The following is a 26,403-nucleotide window of genomic DNA, read 5'->3' on the forward strand; positions in this document are numbered from 1 at the left end:
TTTTAACGATTCATATCACAGGTTGTGGACTACATACAACATGATGAGGAATCACACTTAAAATACATTACTAGGTAATAAAAGTTAAGTTGTTTATAGAACCCGTATTCATTTATAGATTATAGACAGGAGAATTGAGTTTCTGTACTGAACTTATAAATCATAAAAAAAAATCGAAAAATCCCGGATGTCTGGGATATAACAAATAAAATAGAAAAATTTATACACTAAAATTATTGTCTTTAAAAAAATTGTTTAAAGGTTTTTTCAAAACCTCAAATCTGCTAACTTTTTTGAAAATAAGGCAAAACTAAGTGAAACGTTGATCATGATTCTTTGCTGATGATACTTTTGGAGAACATTTTATTTTTTATTTTGTTATTTTACATGAAATTTAACCAAACAGAAATAAATTTTTAGACGATAACATGTTTCAGAATTCTACAGTTACATAAAAAACAAGCCGTGTATGTATGTGCTGTAAATTTGACGGTGTCTCAAAAATGGCAATAATCATAAAAACTAATAGGGTAGCGAAATTTATTCTACGGGCATGTTATAAAAGGAGAAGATACAATTTTGTGTTAGTAATGAGTATGGAGATTGGGGGCTGAAAAAGTAGAGAGAGGCGAAAGAAAATAGGCTTGGAGTGTTTTAGAGAAGATATGAGTTAAAGAGGTGAGAATGATTAGATAATGACTGACAGAGACATTTGGAAGATTAGGACATATTCCACAGACCTTTAGTAACTTGGTACAAGGACATTAAAAGTTAGCCTAATTAAAAAATCATAACAACTGGAGTCTAGTTCGGCAAATTACGATTTTTAGTGGAACTATTTGGTTATGATTGAGAATAGTTTTAATGTTTTATTTTTTTAAAAATTCTCTTGTGTTACTTTACAAAATTATAATATACAAAAAAAAGAACCTAGTTGACCTGTGTAATTCGGAAAAGCGTAATTAAATAAGTTTAAAAATGAAAATTCCCAGGAGTCGAGGTTTCCTACCGTATTTATGATGGTTTATTTACGCGACATGACCTTATGACATTAGTATTTTTATTAGTCAATCTCTAAACCGTCTCATAGTATTATGTCTATAATTTCATTATCTTATTGGTGCACATTCCTCTTGTGCTGCGTATTTGATGTTGCGGTATTTCAGTTGTGTAATATTCGAAATGTAGGTAATTTTGGGGATATAACTGTCATATTGACATTTATGTGATATGTATTTGTTGTTACGTTTTGCAATGAAGGTTTCCTATATAAATAATAAATAAAAGGTTAGGTTAGGTTAGTTCCAATCCTCATGAGATAGTTTTCTTATAGAATTGGAAAATACTTTATATTTAATTTTTACACTAAAAACATATTTGTTTTGAAACTTTGTTCGTGTTTTGATTTTTCTATATGGATGCTTAAAACGATCTAGGTTTTTGTAATTTGTGACACTGTTTTGACTTTTACATTTGCTACTAAAATTTACACACAAAATAAAAAAATGATGATGCTTTATATGTATTTTTTATCAAATTAAAATACTTACCTAAATATTAGTAAATGTATGTGATTCATTTTAACGAAATATTTCAATCAGTTTAGACTTTAGTCAGAATAGTTTCACAACGTTTATTCGTTTTATGTACTGTTTGACGTTTACTTCAGTCAAACAGAAGTTTAATTAAGGTTTCGGTTTGTAGTTATGCACAATAGAGTTATAGATTGTGTGCCTTTTGACTGGAAATAATGTTGGACTCGTTGGTTTATTTTAAAACGTGGAACATTTCAATGTTTCCAACTTTGAACTTTTGTCATAAGGATTGAAAGGATTGCTTGTGTTATGTTTGCGTTTTTGGACGTTATTGTACTGTGGTGATATTAAGATTTCCTTAGTGAGGAAACTTATATATCCTGTGTAATTCATATGTTTTTATTCGTCAACTGGCCAGGCAGTATATTTATACTGCTTGGCCAGTTAAATGAGTCCCATAAAATAATTATCGTTCATTAAATATTAAAAAAATATATATGAGCTCTATTTGTACAACGCGCTTTAAAATAATTAACAAATGATTTAAAAAGAAAATAAATTTATGTTAATATATTTAGGATCTCTGTTGGAAGTAAGTAGTAATATGGATTTTATGGTGCTCACAAAAGAGTATCGCGTAATTCAAGCGAATGTTGACGCAATATACGATTATTATGTTATTTAACGAATTTTTCTTATTATTATTTTACTGTACGTGAAATATTTTTTCGTTATAAACAACTTATCTTTATTCATAACAAGTGCAATGTTTCTCTTATAAATGAATACTACAATTCACACGTGTAAAGGTCTTTTATTCTTCAAGCTCTATAAATACTTTACAAGAGAGAACTGAATCTCGAACGCTCTACCTACCAACATTAATGAAATTGACAAGATGGCAGTCGGTTTCCTTTTAGCTTCTTAATACTAATAGTAGAACAATGTAAAAAGTAGGTATCAATTTTAAAAGAATGGTTTAATAATCTATAATGTCCATCATTTTATTTTGCAAGCCATGTTTTTAATTTTTTGCAATGAAGGTCTTATAGTTTCTTTGTAAATATTTCTTAAGTTAGATCTTTAATTTTTTTTATAAGGGAAGGCGAATGAATTTAAAAAGTTTATTTAAAAAATGTTGTTTTTGTGTGAAAAGTATTTGATAAGTAAGCTAACTTCAACACAGTTTTCCACGACTTAAGACACTATAGAATCGAAATAACAATATTTAAAAAAAAAAGTAAAGTAAATAAGTAAAGTTTGAAAAGTATATATAGCTCTAAATATTTTATATATTATACTTCCTAAAAAGTAATATAATGATCATTACGTAATAATGACAATGCTTTGATTTGTTCCTAGAAACAAGCATTGATACTAGTTATAGTGCAATATTTACGCACCATTTAAAAAGGCTTCCATTAACCAACATTGTTTTATTTTAATTGCAAAGTTTTATTAAATGAAGTAGTTACGGGAAATCGTTTTAGCACCGCACTGATGGCAAACATTCAACGCGGTCCGTTTTGTAATAATCGTTAATAATTAATTAATCTTTGTCTTCAGAGGTTTGTAATGCTAGAACTTGACGTATGTGAGGTGCCGTATATGAAAATACCTTTTGTCATCCCGTAAGTAATGAAGAAATTGTTAAAATATTACTAGACTGTAAAGATATTGTTTCTAAATTGGTTTATAGGGTATAAATAAAAGGCAGATTACTATATCATGGTACTTCTTGATTTATGATTTCCTAATGATATTTTAATAAATGATTCTCTTTTGTTTTATAAAAAATGTTTATTACAGGAGTTATTTAAAATTAAGATTAAATTACGAATTTAAAAAGGGTTACGAGACCGACAGTTCTTTAAAACAGAAGGTACTTAATATTGCCTTGAATTTTGCTATGACTGACCATGTGACTATAGTCCGGTCAATTTAAACATTCGAAGCTACATAAATTCCCATCATGCCGAAAATCAGTAAGGTTGTAAGAAAATATGATTAAAAATAAAATTTGAAAGTTCCTCATCTTTCCCCTGTGTGGATTTTTTTTATTCAGGATTAAAGGTAAAAAACATGAATTTTTCACGATTTTCAGCAACACGGTAAGTTTTATCATAATATATATCTGAGACAAAAATTGGAGATCATAAAATAACCTACAAAAAATGTATCAATACTTTTTTTTTACGAGCCACCGTTTTTGAGATGTAACGTAATTAAAAAGTTGTTCAAGTTGTTATCGTCATAATATGCACGAGTGCTCCAAGTATATATATCTCTTATGTAGAATTGTTATATATGTTGAAATATTTTTCTTTCGGTGATTGTAATTACGTTACTTAAAATATATATAGGTTATAACTATTAGAATATCAGCTCAATTGAAACCCAGTCCCTTACTTCATACGCCAGTGTAATTTCCAGACATCTGTCTCTTGTTCTATTGTGTGCGTGGCTAGGGTCTTATACCTGCTATAAGAATAAATGAAATACTGTTAGTCTGGAGCGACACTGTAGTAAAATCAAGTGTTTATACTAACCTATATTCTTGCTGTTTTGACTTGTATAACAAAAATGTCTGACTATTGTTTTATTTGTGCAAAACTTTTAAGTGAAAGTAAAATTGTGACTGTTGAACGTGGTATGGAGTCATAAATTAATGTAAGTATCGAAAAACCAGATGAATTTTCGGACTTTCTCAAAAATCTGAAATTGGTGATGATACATGAAAATATTCGTAAATATTATACTTGAAATCTTCTATTGCTGCAGCTAATAAAAGACAAGGCGAAGAACAAAAAGCCAGCACATCCACAGTAAGTCCTCTTCGTACTAGATCACGTGTCAGTTAATCAGCTTTTTGTTTTAAATAACTATGCTTATTTTGTGGCCAGAAATTTAAAGAAGAGTACGAAAGAAGAAAATCCTCACATTTTCGGCGATGGATTAGCTAAGTAACTACACTTCAGTTTAAAGATTCAATTCTGGAAGTAGTTCAGACTCGTAACGATGCTATAGCAAAAGCTGTTCTTGCTTGAGTCGAATTTAAAAATGATTTAGTTGCTGTTGAAGCAAATCATCATCGAGATTGCTATATTTCTTTCGGAAAACCTTCCACTGGAGCTAGAGTTAGTAGTCCTAAAGACGAAGTTACGAATCTGGCAATGGAAGAAATATTCATTTACATTGAAAATAGCGATGACTGTCAGTTAACTTTGAATGAATTATCAAATGTTTGCAAAACTACGACATTAGATTATAGAACGATTAAGCTACGACTGAAACTAAAGTATGGTGAAAAACTTATTATCACTGAGAAATCGGGAGCATTAACATTCATATGCTTAGTAGATAATCATCATTATATTTTGAATCAAGCCTGGAAACAAAAAAAAAAAGAATCAAATAGAAGAACGATTCAGAGTCCTAGACGCAGCTGCAGCTATTATTTGCGAAGATTGATCATAAAATTATTTTATGATCAACAATTTTTGTTTGAGATATTTTTATGATAAAACTTACCATTTCGTCGAAAATCGCGAATACTAAATTTTTTAACCTTTAACTGTGAATAAAAATTTTTCCATATAGGGAAAAGACGGGACACTTTAAAATTTTATTTTTAGTCATATTTTTAACAATATTATTGATTTTCAGCTTGATGGCAATTTATGTACCTTCGCTCTCATTTTTAGGTCTAGATTGACCGGACTACTTATACTAAACATAAATGTTAAACAGTTTGTATGTATAAAGGTACAAGTCATAGCCAGATGTAGTTTTTTAAACTTGCAATTTTTTTTTTGTTTAATTTAAAAGTTTATTAATAAACAGCTGTGTTCGTTATAAATTATGATTTATATGTATGTTGTTTAGTGTTTTGAAAGTCGCGAATTGTTACTTTATTAAATTTGTTTTATAATCAAAGTATAAAACCGTAAATTTTAATAATTTACTTGGCGTCTATGAAGCAGCTTTTGAAAATAAACGTTTCAAATATGACTTCCGATTCTCTGACTCATCGGTCCAAATGCAATTATAACAAATAGCTATTACACGCCAATCCACAGCGGGCTACAATCGATGGGAAATATGTATTTAAATATAACCAAATCTTTAGTGCAATAATAATAGTAGTGTATTTTATAAGAGTATCTTTCTATTTTACATATGTTGTCTAAATACGACCAAGTTTATTTTTATTGTAAACAATATGGCGTGCGATAAATATGAAATCCGTGTCTTGTTATGTCAATATTGGAAACAAAAGTATAAAGCATCAGTAAGGTAAATATGAGAAATCTAAATCCAAAGAATGGTTTTATCGGCTACTCAAAGAGCTCGATTAACGTTGGTTTAAAACCATATTAAAGTTATAAATTATTAAACAGTGAATAAGGAAAGCCAACGTTATTTATGATATATTTTTTGTTATATATATAGTTTCTCTTAAGACAAGATAAAATTATAGAAATTAACTTAAAGAATAAAGAGTGATCTTTAATTTCAAACGAAGCGCGTATTTAAGAAGCTTGAATAAGTTATATTTACGTCTTTCATCAAGTTTTCAAACCTTACAGGATTTTATTTAGAGATTAATCTTTTCTGCTGGCACCTATATTTATATATATTTGCGTTTCTTTTTACTTGATAATTTAAAGATAAAATACATTTACTTGATAAGTTAAAGAAGAATATATTTACGTAACTTAATTAATTTCACCTTAATATTGTATATTTTGCATACATATTCAATGTAATACTATAAAGCAAAAAGGCTTCCCTAGTACCAATGTTTAATTTCCTTCTTATAATAATAATAATCAAGACTGTTATAAACGCATCTACATTTATACCAGATGTTAATTTTAAAATAAAATTATATGTAATTAATCAATTGCAAAAATAAATATTAGAAAATATTTCCTATGTTTTAATAATTTGATATGATTTGATAATTTGATATGTCTACAACCATTTGTCTGATATGATTTAAGAAGTTAAACGAGTTAGAATATTTTCTCTTAGATGTTTTCTTCCGCGCCATACAAATTAAATCTTATATATATTTCTTTTCTATATCTTGTGAAATTGGTGGCTGCTCACTCATTAACAGCGCTAGACTAGGAAAAGCGTTAAAGTGGAATATTTATCATATATCGGAAGTTAAAATATTACCCTTCCCTCTAACCTAAATCTGGCTTATAAACTTTTAGATTAATTTAATAAAAAACTTTTAATTTTAGACTTTTATAATTTTTATGTTACGTAATCAAAAAGCAATTGTTTAATCATAAGGTATCTTTTTTGCGACGAATAAATTGAAAAACCCAGCTTTTATTTAGTTCTAACAAATAAATTTACCTACTTGTATGTTAATGGTATTATAATATAAACCATACTGTCAAAAATATGTATAATTATATACATACTTGTTTCTGTGCTGTTACTGACTACTGCAAATTCTGAATATATATTCTTCACATATATGTATTCATCCATTTATAATTTAACAACTTGGAACTAGACTTTGTGTAAACATTTAGTAAACTCTTTTATGCCATTTTATAAAGCTCCATGCATGTAGTTATATTACAAAAAGAAGAAAGTAATAAAAGCAAAGATTTTTCTACGGACCTTCATTTAATAGCTTTTGAATTAATTTTAAACTATACCTTTCATGAAGTGTTGTAGAAGAATGAAATTACGCGTTTCAAAGGAAATGATAATGTACCAATTTAGTCAAGCTTTAATAGATGACGTAGTTTTATATAAAGATTTTGTTAAGAAGAATTTTAATAATATACTTGGTGTCAAAGATCTGCTTTACCAATTATTTGTTGTAAGTGCTGTAATAAAAAAAATTATATAACAGGTCGCACTTGAAACCGAAGGTGACAGATACCTAATATATAAATAATTATAAAAATCATTAAAAATGTCAAGCTGTCCCTTTTCTACGACCTTTTCTCGACCGAGTGGCAAGTCGAGGTCACGATCTAGTTTTTCATATTATACATACTTCCCAAAAAAATGCATATTATTTTTAGTTATGGGATGCTCCACTTGATAAGACGCTGCTTTATATATTGGAATAACTAACTTAATCTTGTGTCACCCATAACACGATTCGTTATATCCTATAATCGTTATCGTTATGATATTTCCAATTTGATTCTTGTTTAAAAAGCTCACAATACTGCTTAAGCAGTGGACAATCCCCGGGGACATTAATTTTTTTTTTGAAATCATATAGCTATATATTATATCTATGTGGGCATATTAAGACTTATAGAATCTGGTGATATTGGTTAAATGTAATAAAAAAACCTTTGGGCTCATTAACTTCAAAGTGCTTAAAAATGTAATCTTTCAATTCGACTTTTACTTCTTTGGTAAATCAGGTAAATCGAGTAATCTTTTCTTTACCGTTTTCGATATAAAACATTATAATATATCTGAGATATTGAATTTACGTTTGAAATACTGTTTGGAAATATACAATCTTTCATAGCAGTCTGTATGCGTGTCGTTGATCGATGATGTTGCGTGTTCTGCGTGTTTTCTGGATTTTGGTAAAATCGCGGGGAAGGTACGGCTGGAGTCTACGTTCGCCGGTGGTGTGGCGATGGAACTTCGCTTTGTTCCTAGCACACGAAGCCTCCACCGCGCATCTCCCCGCGCACCTATCACGATTCGCGCATGCTCTATCGCCCTATCTTTCGCCGTACAACTGCTTACAAATTTGTAACAAAAGGTTTTTAAACATTTAAGGTAACATCAGATTTAATAATAGATCTATTCAATTCGATGCGTTTTAATTATATGTATTCGTAAAACTGTACGCCGTAATTTGGATGAAACAAAACTGCGCCCGGGACTGTTTATTGTAGCAACCGAGAGAGAGCGCGGCAGCACCAGTATCGATCTGAGCGTTTCGTGTGGTCGCTCGAGCACGACGTTGTCTCGGGATATTCGCCTAGCGGTCGCCGTCGGCGCCGGCCTTGCTGCACTGTTTACGCGTCGTATATATACCCCATTTGTTCACGCGATCATGCTCGTTTGAGCTAATTGATAACGCAGCATACGCAATTTTTCGGTTGTTCCGGAGGCTAAGCTGAGTGAGACAAGAAAGCAGCGAGCTAATTTATACATAACAACTGTACGGAGGTAAGTGATTTAAGTTAAAAAAAAAAGCTAATTGATACATATAAAAAATCGATTTGCGAATTTAGTAAATGTGAAATGAATTCAGAGTTATAGAAAAGATTTTTTGAGTCATACTTTTACCGTTTTGGTGTTGCTTTCCATTAATATGTTTCTTCCTAAATAACGAGTGGTCGCTAGCCATCTGGTTTATAAAGCTAAAGTTAGATTGTGATGTCATAAACCAAAAGCAATTGAATAGATTGTTATTTGTGGAAATAGAGAGATGTTTTAATAAAAAAATATATATTATTATATTTAGTTTTTTTTACATTTGTACTACAAAGGTACTAGGAAGCATTTGCAGTTGTTTTAGATATTATGTTACTGCGCATGACTAAATACTAATTAATTTATTGTCGCAACTTGACTGGTGAATTAAAATTTTTCTACAGTGGAAGGAAATTAAATGTAAATCGATGTTGTACATAATAATACGTAGTAGTATTTTTAAGATGTGGAGAATACAAAAGCACATCGAAGTTCTCTTTCTTTATTACAAATTTATTACCATAAAAACAAAAATGTTGGCTAAATAAAATTTAGCTCCATTACACAATAAGGCTTCTTTTGCTGGCGTGAATAAAATCAATAAATATAACTACAGGTCTTTCATGGAGAAATAAAGGGATACGGACTTTAAAAATAAAGAAAAGTTATCACTGCCTTATTGTTGGTTATATAAAGAAAAAACTCTAGGAATGTTTCTTACTCATCTTACATTATATTATCACGTGAAAAAGTTAAACATGTTTAATGCTTAACTAAATAAACGAATATTAAAAACAGTACTTGGTACCTATATGCTGTCTTTTTATCTTGTATTTAGTTATTCATGATCCTTTATACTGATTATTTAGTTGTAGTCTGTTATATGACGCTCCATAAAATCTTTAAAGGTTTTAAAACCCTGAAATCAAAATCAGTCTTTTCCTGCTTTTAATACAATCATCAACTAGTTTATTAAATACTCTCTTAATATAGGATTTCGTTGCTTTAAAACCTTATAGTAAAATATGACATATATTTGACTTAATTTAGGTTGTTATTATGCGTTATAAGAATCTACAAAATAAATAAAATAACTCCAAATAAAGATAAAGATACAATTTATTTTTGATATCTTATTATTTCATAAGTTAGGGAATTATGTATACGAAATATAATTGAAAGACAGCATGCGATTTATAAATTATTTAGAACATTAAGGACTTACAACAATATGGCACAAAAACTCGATTATAAAATCATTTCATGTCCCATTTTTAAATTTTATCCCTTGAAAACTTGTTCCATTAATAACTTATCCTTATGTAGAACATATAACATAAAAACCGTATATTAAGAAGGAAAGTCGGAATAAGTATATCTGATACAATATTTTATTATTGCCGTTTATGACTTTAAATATTTCAATTCTTAATTAGAATGTTTTTGCGCTTTCGCACAAATCAATAAAAGTCAAGTTAAATTTTGTAGGATGTCCTTCAAGTATTGTGTTAGTACCTTAAAAGCAATATCAACTTACAAAAATAATCCTGATACTTATTGATTTCTTACTTGCCCTCCTTATATACGGACTGGGTTTTCCTTAAGAATTAGAACAAAAAATTTAGTTATTCCATCTGCACAATTAAAAGTAGATACTTAAAGAAGGTTAATTGAAAAGGCTGTGATGTAGGGTCAAATATGAGGTAAATATTTTAATTTACCTCTACACGTACAGAAAATCTGTCTTGTTAAAACTAATCTAAAAACTTATCTAAACAAGATTGGTTGAAACTAGATAGGAGGTTCTTTTTATTTTTTAGAAAGGTACTTTCGGGAATATTAATTTTGAAATAATAGTTATTTGAAATAATTGTTTAGAATACGCATAAGTTTTCGTGAGAAACGAAACTCCGGGTCCCAAACATTGCAATAATTGGTCTAAAAGGTTCATTAACATAATCGCAGTTTCTTATTAAAAAACCAAACTCATGTCAAACAATAATGTCTTTAACTTAATTGCCAAACTTTACCAGTTGATTTAGTACGTTATGGTAAACCAGTGATTTATATATAATTTGAGATAGACCCGTTTACGTTATTGTTAAATCATATTGTTATAATTCTTATAGCTTGATTTTACAAAAATTTGCTTATTTTCTCTTCTGGATTAAAATTTCCAATTTTAATTTTTAAATAATAGTTAACTGAAGTTTTTAAAAATAAGTTAAGAACTCTGTATTTGGAAATTTGGAAATGTAAGTGAAATAAAACGTTTAGATTGGACTTTTTCATTCTTCCAGTTCAAGACCTGTAAATGTTAATAAGAAGTAGTGGTCTTTGGTACCTCATACTTGAGATAACAAAAATTCTGAAGATTCACAATACTTGCTTCATTCCGTACATAGAGCTGCTGTCAGACCTGTGTTAATTAATTGCATATCTTTGAATTTGATCGTCTCTTCCTCTCTCGATCTTAATATTATGTGCATTGCCAAAAGTTCATATTTGAATAATTTTTTAATTGACAATCAAGCATAAGCTAAATTTTATATGAGTAGTTACAACGTATGAACGTAACTCTTTCATATAAAACTAAGGACGTTAGTATTTTTAAGTCTTACATGTAGTCCTGAATCTTAATATTGATTATGGTTTTTTTAACGATTGTTGTATCTTAATTTTTAGTCAATTGACAAAATGTATAACATTATTACCATTTCTTATTCTGTTATGAGACTGTCGACGTCAATTTAGTGCGTCAAAGTAATAAAACACGTGGCTCCTTTGGCAGTGGCTAGACATTTAACGGCCTGGTTTTTATTTTAATTGCCTATCTAGAATAACAAAACTGTTATAAAAATAATCAGTGGTTAAACTACATATTTTTTTTTTAAATTGTGGTTTGTATGTGCAAAGGAAGATTCAAAAAAAATTTTATTGGACGTGGTACTCCTAAGTTACAATACTGTTATTCACTTGGCACGAGTTTTTGTTAATAACAAGATAATAAAAGCCTATTGTTAACATCCTTATAGCCTACTTAACATAGCAATAGACTATGTATATATATTATATAATAATTTGTTAACGGAATAATCAAAAAATTTCCGCAATATTGGCCAAGAAAAAATAATTTGTATTACGTTTGTTGTGTTATTAATTAATTTAGTGACATTAACTAATAATTATATTTTCATGTTGCAGCATATTATATTAAACCGTTTGTTGTTAACATTGTCTTGTCAATGTCAATACTATATTGCAAAATGGGTGTGACATAAATAACATAAATATATATAGACTCATATATTGTATTGGAAAAACATTTCCTTTTTTATTTCAAATATAACATAGGTTTAGTAGTAATGTTTAGCGATAAAAATATTTATCGTAGCTACGTATGAGTCTAAAATCTGAGCGGCTTTAGAGCTTATACTGGATTCGTATTTGAATGAATATCGATTGAGAGCCGCCCCAATGCAGCGATTTCAATACCTCGTTTTGTCAGAGAAGTGATATTTTTTTCGAAAATGAATTTTGTGCAATTCACGTTTGAATGACTGTAATGGTTTCGAAACTTTCTGTGGGAATAATATATTAGAATTTTTCTTTTATCTTCTGTAATAATATATTTACTAAATTGCGTCATTATAGTTATCATTTTTTTTAGTCGTAGGTCAGACATACTAAGAATATTTTCGAAACGACAGATTGATTCTATGGAATTGCAAAACTATAGATATCAGTGTGCCAACATTCTATCTGGGATTTATTTTTGCTCTATATCATTTTGGTATTTATATTAAATGACTAAAACTTTAAATTCATAGGAGTTATTAAATATTATATAATATTATGTGTCTACGACCTAGTTAACTGTTGTAGTTAGAAGTTATTAATTATTATAAGTTTAAATAGTATCTCCCCGCATTTAAAGTTATTCTGTTTTTGTTCACTAGTTTTTCTTTATTTACCTCTCGTATATATGTAGGATAACATAAGGATATAAGGTAGCTGTTCATAAGATAACGAAAACGTCACCCTGCGGTATACCGTGTATCGCATGAGGTGGTGGAGGCTGTTACGATGTATCTCAATTACATTAGATCTTGCGAGTGATTTAATGCTTCTGCTGATATTTAACTCTGCATTTCAATATAAGAGTAGAAGATTTAATATTCAATCGAATAATTATTCGATTAAATTTGTTTTTAAGATCTTAATTCCTAATAAATAATCCATAACATTAACATGACTCAATATTTCAATTGTATTAAAAGCATTTTCCGTTTTATTTGATACTAGAAAATAAACTTTTATTTGATGTTTCACTAAAATGAATACAAAACATTTTTATATTTTTAACTCTATATTGAAATCTCATACTATTCAGAGAAACTACGACACGATTGGTAATTGTGAATGAAGTGATTTCCCTTTGTCACGGACACATATTTCTATTATTTATTGAGTTTTCTAGCTTTCATTCGTGTGCCGATAAATAAATATAGAGATTGTAAGCTCTCAAAGACTTGAAGCGTGTGTTTCAATTTAAGCCAGGATTATATAAATTTACATACTACATAATCTCTTCCTTCTAACCACATTGAAATCGGATAGTTATATGTTTCAGTATATTCTGGCTGAATATGAATACCTTAAAATAAATTTGAACTGACCGGATTTTTATTTATCCATGTCTATTTTTTAATTAACATCTAGTGAGAGGAACGGCTTAAATTGGATAACTGAAGAGTATGTAACGCGGTCGCATTAGTGTCTCACTTAGTAAGTGTCATTACCTGAGGCTGAGCTTGGCCAACCGTCGGTAATCACCCCACGGTTAACTAAATATGAACCGCTCCACTTACGTTTTTCATGAAATGCTGTTTCCACTTTAATAGTAAATGTGAATTTTATAACATGTGAGTATATAAAAATATTTTTAATATAGTTGAATTTATTTTTACATGAATGAACATTGTAACCAATCAACATATTAATATATTTGTTTTTACATTGCGATTATCGTAGATTACCTTAAGTAAGAATCAAGATATTTTGGACTTATAATTCGAAATTTAAATAACATTAATCTAACTGGCTTGTTTTATTTGCACCAAAGCTTTTCATTATATTTTTACATATGGCAAATATAAATTACTTTATACGTCATAAATTCATAAATGTGTGTTAAGAAATATGGATATATTATGGAACTATAATAATCAGAATTTTGATGACTGTAATTAATTGTGACGCCTGTTCATTTTAGCCCCATTTATTAAGCATATTTTTATGCTTTATTTCATAACCAGTAGCCTTAAATTTAATTAATTAATTTTTATTAAAATACAAAATAATAAATACGAAACTGGCAAATATGATTCGTGAAATCTTAACAACACTTAAAATAAGTTTTTATTTTTCTAGGTCCCTGATTTAAGGTTTTCTGAAGAGTCTGTTTATCTTTTGTGATTGTTAAAGTGTAAAACAATACCTTTTTTTCACTTTATTTTCTTATTTTGTCAATCTTATTTTGTGATTTAATGTCAGTCTTATATTCATTGACTATGACGTGACGGGTAAAGTAGTGTTTCTTTTGTTATGTTTGAAAGTTATCAATGTTATAACACGCCCATAAACAAATGGCAGACGCTTTAATTACGAGTACTATGCTTAAGAACCTTTCTTATAACAATAGACGACCTTAGTGACATTTTATGGCAATTTATTTTTTACGCTACATAGGTAAGATATTTTTATACTATCTTATAACAAAATTACTTAATTAGGGGTAAACTGCTTCTACCATGGCGAGCAACGTGATGGGGCGGAATTTCCTATTAATTTATTCTTAATTTGAATGTATGTAATAGTTATTTTATGATAATATATCATTTATCAAAGTAAATTACTAACGTGTTCTGTAGTAGGAATAAAGAAAAGTGGAGCACTAGAATCGTAAGATTCATTTAGATTTTTACTCAGTATAGCAATCTACATTTCTAATTAACTTTGGGTTTACATAATTGTATGAACATTTGTTGCCGTTATGGTTTATAAAATATTTGAATTTTTGGCAGTGTAATAAAACCATGTTTATCTCATAATCTAGGAATGTAGGGAGGTGAGCAAGAGAAAAAAAATCTTTATTTTCATTATTTCACTTGTCATCGTCGAAGTTGCGTCGTCGTTGGACGTACAAAATTTTCAACTGTCAGGTGATCAGCAATGCACATCAATGGATGTGTGATAACGTATAAATCGATTTGTCTTTGACGTGTAGCCAGAGTGTGCAGGCTTTAACGAATTTAACTTGACAAAGGCGTCAACTTGTCGGACACATGTACAACCTCGGTTGTGCTGTACCGCAACTAAAACGATCACAACTGAACATTAGTGTACGCCTTACATGGAAAAGATTCATGATTTCTGTCAATTCATTGGTGGAAAACTATTTACCTGTAAATTACAAAATAAAATGTAAAGAAATGATGAATCTGTCTAGTAGGTTTTTTTCAAGTCTATGACAATCTTTTCGAAAAAGCTCTTTTTGGGGTGACATACATTAATAAAAGTTGGCCTATTCTTGAATTTTTATATAGAAAAATTTCTTTAGTATCGAGTAATATTCAATAAAAGTATTATTTACCATCAAAAAAAAAACTTTGTTAGATTCGTGCTCTGTTCAATAAAATAATTTCAAATTTAAACTAAACGGCGCTGTTGAATAAACTGAAAAGCAACGAATAAAAGTCTATGGACGGAAAAAAGATATAGAAATTAGTAAACAAAAAAATCTTACTGACTGATCATGTAATATGACCTTTGATTTCCCAGAAAAAATTGAAATCATGAATATATATTTCGATTTCGGATATTTCCTTAGCAAATATAATATGAGATCCTATGATTAAAATGAGAATTTTCCAATAACACGAACTTAAAATGTACGTTAGCAAAATGTTAAGAATAGAGATAAATCGAATGTGGATTCAGAACTAAAATGGACAGGTTTCCGGAATACGAGAACCTAGTATTGGATTTTCTAATTGAAGCATTTTTGATTGCATATCCGACGGATATTCGAATGCCAAAAGTCAACTTTCTTCTCCAAAAGTTTCTGTTATGTTTTTGACTTATAATTTATGAATTTATGCAAAACAGTTATTTTTTTTAAGGATTTTACACTTATATTTAACTTTTAAGTGTATTACAAGCAATGTCACGACGCTCAAGATTTTAGTTTTTATTTCATAAAGAAAACCCATTCATAATACTGCCACACATACATCGTTACAATCCTAAAAATTACACATTTATAATTGAACATTTTTAAAATTTACTTGCAATATTTTATAATTTTATAATCTATGACAATTTTATCAACTATTATTAATATAAATAAGCTGCTGTATGTGTATAAGCACTTAGAAGGTCTCCTTGAATGCACTCCGTGTTGGAACGCTAATGTTTAATTATGAATATTTCAAACAAAAGCATACATAGACAATTGTTATGCATAAAATAGTACACCGGATACATAATTAATTTCAGTTCTAGTTCTATCTAATAAGATAACCTATTTATTAGATTTGTGAGGAATCGTAATTACCTTGCGTAATATTTTGCATTTACAATATAATATTGAATTTTATATTTGGAACGTGAGTAATCTTAGCGGCTATTCGATGTTCGCCTTCACGTTTAAGGGTGCTTTATTGGTCTTTTTATTGAAATATTTTTATTATTTTATGTTTTAAATTGTATAGAAAATGAAAACTTTGATAAGCCAGAATAATAAATATGATAATCCTTTCGAGTCGTATTCAAAGTTTTAGTATCGGAGGCCAATATCGCTAAGGTATGATAAGAAAAATATCTATACTATTTGTATTTAAATAGTGGTCTAACATCAAAAATCACGTACCAATCATAGTTGGCGTTTTTGTATATTCCACATTTAATAGATTTTGTCGAATATACTATATGTGCCTATGTATGCCTTTAATACGACTGCCACCTCCATGTCTAACAGCAGTTTGTCTTTATCATAACCGAGCTACAATAAAATTAAGTGAATTTAGATTACTTATTTTCAATATATATTAGGTTGTCAAATATCTCCCTTCTGCTTTTTTGCTCTTTATTCAATGATTTATAAAAAGTGTTACAGTGTTCGGATTTAATTCAAATATTCGCCGGTTTGTTCGATAATCTGTTTCCATCTAGACAGCAATTTCATAATACCCCTCTCATAGAAGCCCCTCTCCTTATTTGCGGAGAACTCGGACAGGCACTTTTCACAAGCCTCTTTTGAGTTCAACATTACGCCACCAAGGGCGTTCGCCATGGACAGAAACAGGTGGTAATCACATGGCACTCTGTACGGGCTATACGGTGAATGCAATAAAACTTCCCATCCGAGCTCCCGTATCTTCTGACGAGTCATTAACGAAGTGAGTGGCCTGGCGTTGTCCTGGTGGAATACTACATCCTTCCTATTGGCCAATTTTGGACGCCTCTGGTCGATAGCCTGCTTAAAGCGGTCCAGTAGTTCGCAGTAAATTATAGAATTAAGCGTGCATTTGAGAGCAACTTATAGTGGATGATTCCCTTGCAATCTCCCCAAACACACAGCAAAACCTTCCTGGCCGTCAATCCCGGCTTGGTCACTGTTTGGGACGATGTATAGTATTGCCAGATACGAGCTCTGTAGAGCTTTGTACATAGCCACGAAATTCAATAGACAAAAAGGCGGAAGGGAGATATTTGACAACCTATTATATAGGTTTATACGTGAGACTTAACAGTGGGTACTCTATGACGGAATATTTACTTGTACTTGATTATTCATCAAGTACAAGTAAATATTCGGTTAACTACTTCGTGAATTTATTTTATTCTAATATATGATCGTATGAGTCAAACTTCGAAATTTAATAAGGTTCGTGTGTTACAATCTGATCTATAATAGAAATATCCGTAGTCTGCTCAATACTTAAGAACATGACGTTGTTATTACAGATACTTTATCGATAGGTATTACCTACCATCAAATAATGGCAAATTGCCAATAGGCTCTGAAGTGCTGATTTTATAGGTGTAAGTGTATTTCTACTTACGTAGGCGGCGGTAATTCTGAATTTTATCATCAACTGTGTAATATATGTTCATCTGAAAATAACCGCATCGAGATACGAAAAGTGGTTTGATTGTAAACGATATTCATCTGACGGTGTTTTTCGTTATATAATAAATTATTGACTTTGTCCAATTTTGTATAAGTCTACCACATCGTTGTTTTAAAATCAATCAAACAGATTAAGCACGATCTCGCATTATATGATGATGTCGAGAGGCTGCTTGTATCCAATAGTTTAACGGGAAGATTTTTTAATGCCTTTTTTTAATTACGACAATGATATCGTTGTTTTCATTATTGAGTTCTGTTAGCCAGTAATTTTTGTTCAAAATTAAATAATTTTTTACTTGTAATATTTTTGATTTCATTACTTTTCGTGTTTGACGTAATAATAATAAGTTCAGTGATGTTGTTTTAAAACCATGTTCGTTTTATTCTCTATTTTGAAATACTTTGATTGAAACGAGAAAAACAAATATTTTTTACCTTTGAATTCATAGTGACTTAAATGTAAAAATAGAAATAAATATTATTTTTTCTTAAATACGTCTATACTTTCATGACCATATAGATATTAGGTTATTGGGGATTTTTTTTCACAATTAGTAAAGTCTACTAATTCTTAGTCTTACATGATTATCAAAACTTATTGCCTAATCATAAATTAACTAATTTTTCAAATGAAATGCTGATTCTATCCTATTTAGAACAATCGTTTAACTCCTTATTGGATATCATCTATTTTACGTTGGCAACCTTTATGTACAATTTCGTTTTATACAGGATGTTTGTCTTCCCTAATTAATTGGATGCTAAAATTACATTAAACATGAAATGAGACAGTTGCAAATAACATTTACAGTATACGTTAGTGCTTATTCAGAAAATGCAAATATCAACAGCACTACGTTGTTGAATATAAAATTAAATCCGCAGCGGCTCCATTTTTAACAAAATATTGAGTTGCTTTTACAGTGAAAAATATTGTAAACGTTACAGTGAAAATCATTATGAGCAATTTCATTGATTCAATTTAAGCCTTTATTATTTTATTATCTTTGAGATTAAATACTACATAAGGGCATAATGAATATATACTAATTCACTTTTATGATTTTAAATCCAATAAGCAATATATATTTATAGTTGTATACGTCTATTCAAAAGCGGTGGAGCTCAAATAAGCTGCTAATTTATGAAATAACAAAAGATATTCACCAGCAAGAGCCACCCGAGCCACGCGTGACTGGAGTGAATGAATATCACCGACCTCTAATAAAAAATGGCAGCCATATGAATGTTTCGTACGTGGTTCAATTTTAAATATTATGTCGCAATTGTTTTGTTGAATTATAAAATAGAATTGTTTCTCTTGCATTCCTCCCTCGAAAAAGAAACTTCGATTGTTGTAACAATCATTACATCACATAGTACATAAAAATATTTATCGAGAAAATGTAAACTAAAAATTCTCAATTGATTAAATGATGTAAAGTGATAAAATACCTGAACATTTTAAAAGGCGCTATTTTATTTCTTTTTAACATTATTCCAAAGTGCAGTCGATCAGCTACTCTACCGTAAAGCGGGTAAGGACATAAAACGAGAAATGCTGGTCTAATAAAATTTCCTGTTTGTTATTATCTCGCCTTGGAAACTGTTGCCGTTTCCCTTGACATCTGTTAATACTTTGATAGATATAAGCATGACAGCCTTAAAAGCTTCATCTTATGGTCTATCTTCGACTACATGCTTTAACAAAGTTATTTTTAAATCTATCGAGATGAAGGTTAAACGTGTACTTATTTTTAACATTTTTTTGCATTCGTCTTGCATTTATTTAATATAAAAGAAAAATTTAAGTGAAAAATTTGCAGTATCTATTTTTATTGTGTCAATTGTTATTGCTACCAAAGGCGCCACAAAAAATACATTTAAATAACTTTCACCTATTCATTATAAAATTCTCTCTCTCTCTCTCTCTCTTCAGCCATGTGAGGTCCACTGCTGGACATAGGCCTCCCTCATCGACTTCCAAGTTCGGTCGGAAGCGGCCTGCATGTACCGTGAACCCGCGGCCTTGACTAAGTCGTCCGTCCATCTCGTTGGTGGACGTCCGACGCTGCGCTTTCCGATCCGTGGTCTCCATTCGAGCACTTTTCGCCCCCAACGGCCATCTGTTCTCCGGGCTATATGACCTGCCCACTGCCACTTCAAAGAGCTAATCCGTTTAGCTATGTCGGTTCCTTTCATTCTTCTACGTATCTCATCATTTCTGATTCGATCCCGTAGAGAAACTCCGATCATAGCTCTCTCCATAGCTCTTTGAGCGACTCTGAGTCTTTTCATAAGCCCTTTGGTGAAGCACCACATTTCGGATCAGTACGACATCACTGGCAACACACACTGATTAAATACCTTCGTCTTAAGGCACTGAGGTCTTTTGGACGAAGAGACGTTACGGAGCTTCCTGAACGCTGCCCATCCGAACTGGATTCGGCGATTAACCTCTGTCTCGAAGTTGGACCTTCCTAACTGGACCCTCTGTCCCAGGTATACATACATACGCGTCAACAACTTCAAGTACCGAGTTCTCAACCATAACAGGGGTAGGTGCAACATGGACATTAGACATGAGATTCGTCTTGTCCATGCTCATTTTAAGACCTATCCGTTGGAAGACTCGATTGAGGCCTTCGAGCATCGTACTGAGTTCCTCCATTGACTTTGCCATGACTACGATATCGTCAGCAAACCGAAGGTGAGTAATGTATTCGCCATTAATATTAATGCCCAGTCCTTCCTATTCCAGGAGCTTGAAGGCGTCTTCCAAAGCGGCCGTGAACAGTTTCAGAGATATGACCTCTCCCTGTCTTACGCCTCTTTTTGAGGGAATCGCCCTCGAACTCTGTTTCCGAGGTCGAACCGAAATAGTGGCGTTTCTATATAGTCAATATGGCATCGCTGGAGAGACTCCAGTACCGCCTATGTTTCGACCGAATCAAAGGCTTTTTCCTAGTCCACAATCGCTAGACAGAGCGGCAAGTTATACTCCTCGGTCTTCTGTATAACCTGGCGCAGCGTATGTATATGGTCTACGGTACTATAGCCTTAGTACTTGTTCGGGAGGCTGGAGGTCATCAAACCTGCGTTCGAGACGATTTACAATGATTCTAGAAAACAGCTTGTAAACGTGGCTCAAGAGCGAGATGGGTCTGTAGTTCTTCAATAGGGTGTTATCACCTTTCTTGAAGAACAACACAACTACACTCTTGTTCCATGCCTCAGGCGTGGTACCTTCAAACAAGACAGAATTGAAGAGCTTCTGAAGGACTTAAAGTACCGGTGATCCACCCGCTTTCAGAAGTTCAGAAGTAATTCCGTCTTCACCCTGTGGCTTACTGTTCTTGTTCTTGTTGTTCTTTAGCTGTTTTAGGGCCATCTCAATTTCAAACAGGCTGATGTCCGGGATATCCTCGGTAAAGTGTCAATTTGGCTCACGGGTCTGTAGCCGTACTAGAAACAGGCTTTGCGACCGAATCGTAGAGTCCATAGAAGTTCTCAACTTCCCTCAAGACTTCCGCTTTTGTAGACTCTACGCTGCCATAATCCCGCTTCAACTTTGTCACCTGATTTTGCCCAATAGACATATCTCTTTCGAACACTTTGGAGCCTTTGTTTCGCTCAATTGTAGCTTTGATACGAGCAGTATGGAAGTTACGAATGTCGTGTCGCAAGTATTTCCAGATTCGTCTATTAAGCTGGCCATGTGACTCAGCATCATCAGGAGACTGCAATTTGTGCAAGCGTCGTTCAGCCATAAGTTTAAGGGTGCAGTCGGAGAGCCTCTGTGTTCTAGTGGTACGGTGAGTCTTGAAGAACTGAGACCCAACCGTATGGGCGGTTTCTACGAACCTGTTATGGCGCTGGGTTCACCGATGCCTGATCTTCCAGGCAATCAAAGCGATTTGAAAGCTCGAGTTGAAAGCTTTCGGGGTTTTCGATCTGAGCGCGAGCAGGTCGGAGCGTGGTCTTCATTAAACGGGACCGTTCCAGTTTAACATTTATATTTAACGTGCCTCTCACAATTCGGTGATCACTACCGGTTTTCACCCTGTGAATCACTGAGGCATCAATGAATATTCGTCTCTTATCGGTCATAATGAATTCTATCTCATTTGTCGTGGATCCATCGGGGCTCATCCAAGTCCATTTTCGATGAGAAAGCTTCTGGAAGAAAGAATTCATCACAAAGAGTCCTTCTTTACCCAGAAAATCCGCCAGCCTCTGTCCTCTAAGGTTCCGTTGCCCATGCCCGAAGTCCCCCACCTTCAACTCGTAAGCGCTTCTCTTGCCTAGCTTTGCATTGAAGTCTCCCATAACAACATTGAAGTGAGTCTTGCTAGTATGTATGGCCCTACTAATGTCTTCATACATAGGCTCCACTTCCTCATCTGGGTGGAACGTAGTCGGCGCATATACCTGAACGACCTTCAATGTATCTCTTAGGTACTCTGAGTGTTAGGTATGCAACACTGCTCGAGACACTGTCGATGGTTATGATGTTGTTAACAAGTCTCTTACTTGTGGACGAGAAATTCGATACCTTTTGATTGTTGGTCACCCTCCCGGTAGAAGAGCAGATTACCAGATTTCAGGGTTATCGTATCCTGACCCTCTCTACGGACTTTAGACAACCACAAAATATCCCACAGTAATTTACTCAATTCTACCTCCAGTTCCACAATCTTCTCGTTATTCCTCAAAGATCATATGTCGTGCGTTGCCAGGGCCAGTGGTCGTTTGAATTGGTAGCCGGGCATCTGCCGGGGATTCTTCGCACCCCTAGCTAGCGAGAACACCACTTACCGGGACCGCTACCGTAGTCCGGGCTAGTGGGGCTGCCGGGTCTCGGGGCCGTTCGTTGCATTTGGTCCTCATGAAGGGGGAGTTGCTAATATTCGCCACGCTTGGCAGACGGGTTGGCGAGCGCAGTATAGGTGACCTGTTCCGGGAAGATGCTGCTGCTCATTTTCCTGGTAATATATCCCTTAGTCGCTTTCTACGACACCCACGGGAACAGAGGGGGCAGTGATATTCGCAACCGGCACTGCACGGATTGCAATTCAATAGCCTTCAATGTTATGTCCAGTTTCCGAAAATACATTTTTATTAATATTCGATGTTTATTTGGAAAATAAATTGTGAATTTGTTGTTTTAAACTTCGTAATTTCTTAACCGTAAAAATTTAAAGTATGTAAGTAAGTATATTGAATATATAATTTAAAGTAGATTAAGCCTTATTATTTACATATAAGCTTCTGCAAAGTATTGTGTATGCGTGACTTTCCTTGAAACTTTGTAGTTACTTATAATGGTTTTCTGTGATCCTAAGTTTGAATGGAGGTATGTTAGCAGCCTTTCGTCCCTGTTTAACTTACGTCGAAGCGTTAGTACTGAGATACATCTGTGACGAAAATTTGTTGCCTTGTCAACGAAAATCTGTTGCCTCGTAGGCATAACATAACAGCAGTAAAAATCTTAAGTTTTTTGTTAAACATCCATATGTAGATAGGAGCATAAACAACAACCTTCACCACGAGATAATGAAAACGTTTTATATTTTACTTACTGATAATATAACGTTACATTTATCACGACTTGTCGGATGTAGATTTAACCAATTTTATTTTGACGGCCCAGAGCACTTATCAAATTAAGATAAGCGCCAAGTATTTTGCAAAGTGAAGAATTTTTGTTTTCAAGTTATAAATTATTTTTAAAACAATAATTTTAATTACACTTCTCGTGTTTTTAGTGCAATAATTATGAATGATTGTATTTATAATGCATAATGTTTAAAGATGCGCCATAAAAAGAAGCCAATTTGTCTTAGATATAATTTTGTCATCACCTTATAATAAAAGAAATCTCAACACGATAATGATTGTGGCTTTTATGTGGGTTGTGCTATTTTGTATTCAAAGTTTGGTATTGAAAAAACTTGTTACGAAAATGAGCCTCCAACGAGAACAGATAATTATTATACATTAAAAGTTTTACATAAACCATTTATAATATACTGTAAAGATAACTGCGTCAGTTTCTACAACCTGTATAAAAGTTACTGCTTCCTTTCAGTACCCATGGAAGAATTGGTTTCAGTTTAGAAAAACCAATTAGTTTAGTTGACTTAGCCATACTGTTCTTATTACGGTATTCCCAAAAAGGTTCAAATCAATGATTTTAGTATGTAATTTCACTTTTGACAATTATTTTAGTTTATAAGAAATTAAAACTTATTTTTTTATTGCGAAACTGATTCTAGCTCTATTAGTGTCTGTAACTATTAAAACTAGTTGACCAGTGTATGTCTTTTGTGTTGTCGCCATCCAATTTGTGACGCCGGCGTGTTTCGAAGTTTTTTCTCTGTTTTCTAGGGCATTTCGCAAACATTTTACGTCAGAACAATAAAGGGAACTTTGTTTCATGTTGTTAACTATAAAAAAAAATCTAAAAGCATTTCATTAAGAACCGTATCTTTGGATAGAGAGACCGAGCTTAAAAGAACTCTATTTTAATTTATAATTCTATCGAATAATATTAATAGAATAATGTCCAGAATTTATAAATTTAAGGATAATTGGATGATCAAAAATTTTGCACTAAGGCTGAAAGAGTAAAAATCAAGGACAAGTATTTATTCAAACTTCTTATAGAAAGTTGTCAAGTTAAATAAGGATTTTCTTTTATTATACAATATTTATATTATCTTTGTAAAGTTACGTTTTATATCTTTTAATAGGTTTCTATTGCTTTAATTCTATATATTTTTATAAAACATGTCTCTGATATCTATCAATAGGTTCTGAAAACCATTCTTAGATGTTCTATTTCTATATTGAGATAGATCATTATTGAGTCTTGTATCTGGAACTTGTATCAGTACCGCAGCCCGAGCGCCGAATGAAAGTGCCGTAGGGCAGTACTTGTTTTATCTTCATCGGTGTTGTGGCCATGACATTTCCACGCCCTAAGCTTACCTTCGTGTTTTGGCTGGCCTCAGTAATCGTGATTGCGTTTAGATATTTTGTCACTTTATGCATAGTAATCCAGCGAGACATTTATATATATCCTAAAATATATTGTTATCATATCTTTTTGATTCATTTATTTATTTATTTTTCTATAAATGTAGATTAAGAAAAAGTTTCCTAGGCTTAGAAAAACAGTTGCGTATTTATTTTTATGATAGAAACGGTTACGTCTGTTATGAACAAGATGAAAACAAATCTTGACAGGATTTATTTGTTGTAGCAGTTTACATGTTTGATTTGTTAAACTACAGCCTCAACAGGCACTATACAAAATTGTATTACTATTTATGCAAGAAATATATCTTTGCAGGGATCATCATGGGTTGTTTCGTCAGCAAAGATAAACTTACCAAAGAGGACATGGATTTCCTCAAAACCCATACATCGTACGATGAGACCACCATAAAAGAATGGTACAAGGGTTTCAAGGTAAGTGTAGGTTAAGTTATTAGTTTTTAAAGTTCGAGCTTCATTCTTATATTGGATCATATTGTTATATTTTTTATTTGCAGCAAGATTGTCCCAACGGCAGGCTCACGCCGGCTAAATTTGTCGACATGTACAAAATGTTCTTCCCATCTGGTAATGCGGTTGAATTCTGCGACCACGTTTTCCGTACATTCGATATGGACAAGAATGGATACATAGATTTTAAGGTAATTTTATGAACCTAGTGAATATTTTAGCACTGCGAATGCTGGCGAATCATAGCATAGCATAGCAAACTATAGTTTATGTTCCATTTTGTACTGGCGAATTTTTAAATTAATCTTTTTTGTTCTATTCATTCCTAAGAAATGACAGTTTTATGCTTAATGCGATTTGGTTAATTGATGAAATGTATAATTTGTATGTATATTTTTAAGACATTATTTTGTGCAACACAAAACTTCCCTCGTTTTGCGTGCTAGGGAAGAGGTCGTGTATGGATTTTGATGTTTTTGTGTAGGAATTCCTGCAAGCCATCCATGTCACCTCTAGCGGGACCCCGGAGGAAAAACTGAAGTGGGCCTTCCGTATGTACGATGTAGATGGGAACGGGGTGATAGATATTCAAGAGATGACGAAAATAGTCCAAGTGAGTATTCAAATGTCATATTTTATTTACACGTGAAGGTCTTTCAGTTTCTATTGTGATGGCACTACTTCAGTTCTTACCTTATGAATGCATTTATTGTAGTCTGGATACTAAAGCAGGATTTATACATCATCTAAATATTATTTAATCTTCATGACCTACAAATCGAAACATACCTTTTTTACCTTAGATTACATATGTCAAACCCTTCAGGAACTAATAAACAAGTCAAATTATCTGTTCAAGTCATGTCGTTATTTACTAAAAGACCCCGTGAGACGAAAAAAGTAATTTTTCAAGTAATTTTTTAAGTAATTTTTCAAAACTACAACCATACA

The 26,403-nt window shown here is 32.0% G+C and overlaps 2 protein-coding genes across 4 annotated transcripts in view; both read left to right on the forward strand.

Annotated features, from left to right (window-relative positions):
- The window catches only part of LOC116777553 (neurocalcin homolog), a 58,558-nt gene that overhangs the window by 20,357 nt on the left and 11,798 nt on the right, over positions 1-26,403 (forward strand). The window lies entirely within an intron of this gene.
- The window catches only part of LOC116777555 (neuronal calcium sensor 2), a 50,346-nt gene that overhangs the window by 20,057 nt on the left and 3,886 nt on the right, over positions 1-26,403 (forward strand). Inside the window, exons 1-4 of one of the 2 annotated variants that reach the window (XM_032671173.2) lie at positions 8,483-8,714; positions 25,298-25,416; positions 25,500-25,643; positions 25,937-26,065. In XM_032671173.2, coding sequence (XP_032527064.1) covers positions 25,306-25,416; positions 25,500-25,643; positions 25,937-26,065 — 384 coding nt within the window. In that variant the 5' untranslated portion in view covers positions 8,483-8,714; positions 25,298-25,305. Of the gene's footprint in view, positions 1-8,482; positions 8,715-25,297; positions 25,417-25,499; positions 25,644-25,936; positions 26,066-26,403 lie in introns of those variants that run through there. The other variant, XM_032671174.2, reaches the window with a different exon arrangement.

The sequence above is a fragment of the Danaus plexippus genome, chromosome Z (genome assembly GCF_018135715.1).
Source record: "Danaus plexippus chromosome Z, MEX_DaPlex, whole genome shotgun sequence".
Lineage (NCBI taxonomy): Eukaryota > Metazoa > Arthropoda > Insecta > Lepidoptera > Nymphalidae > Danaus > Danaus plexippus.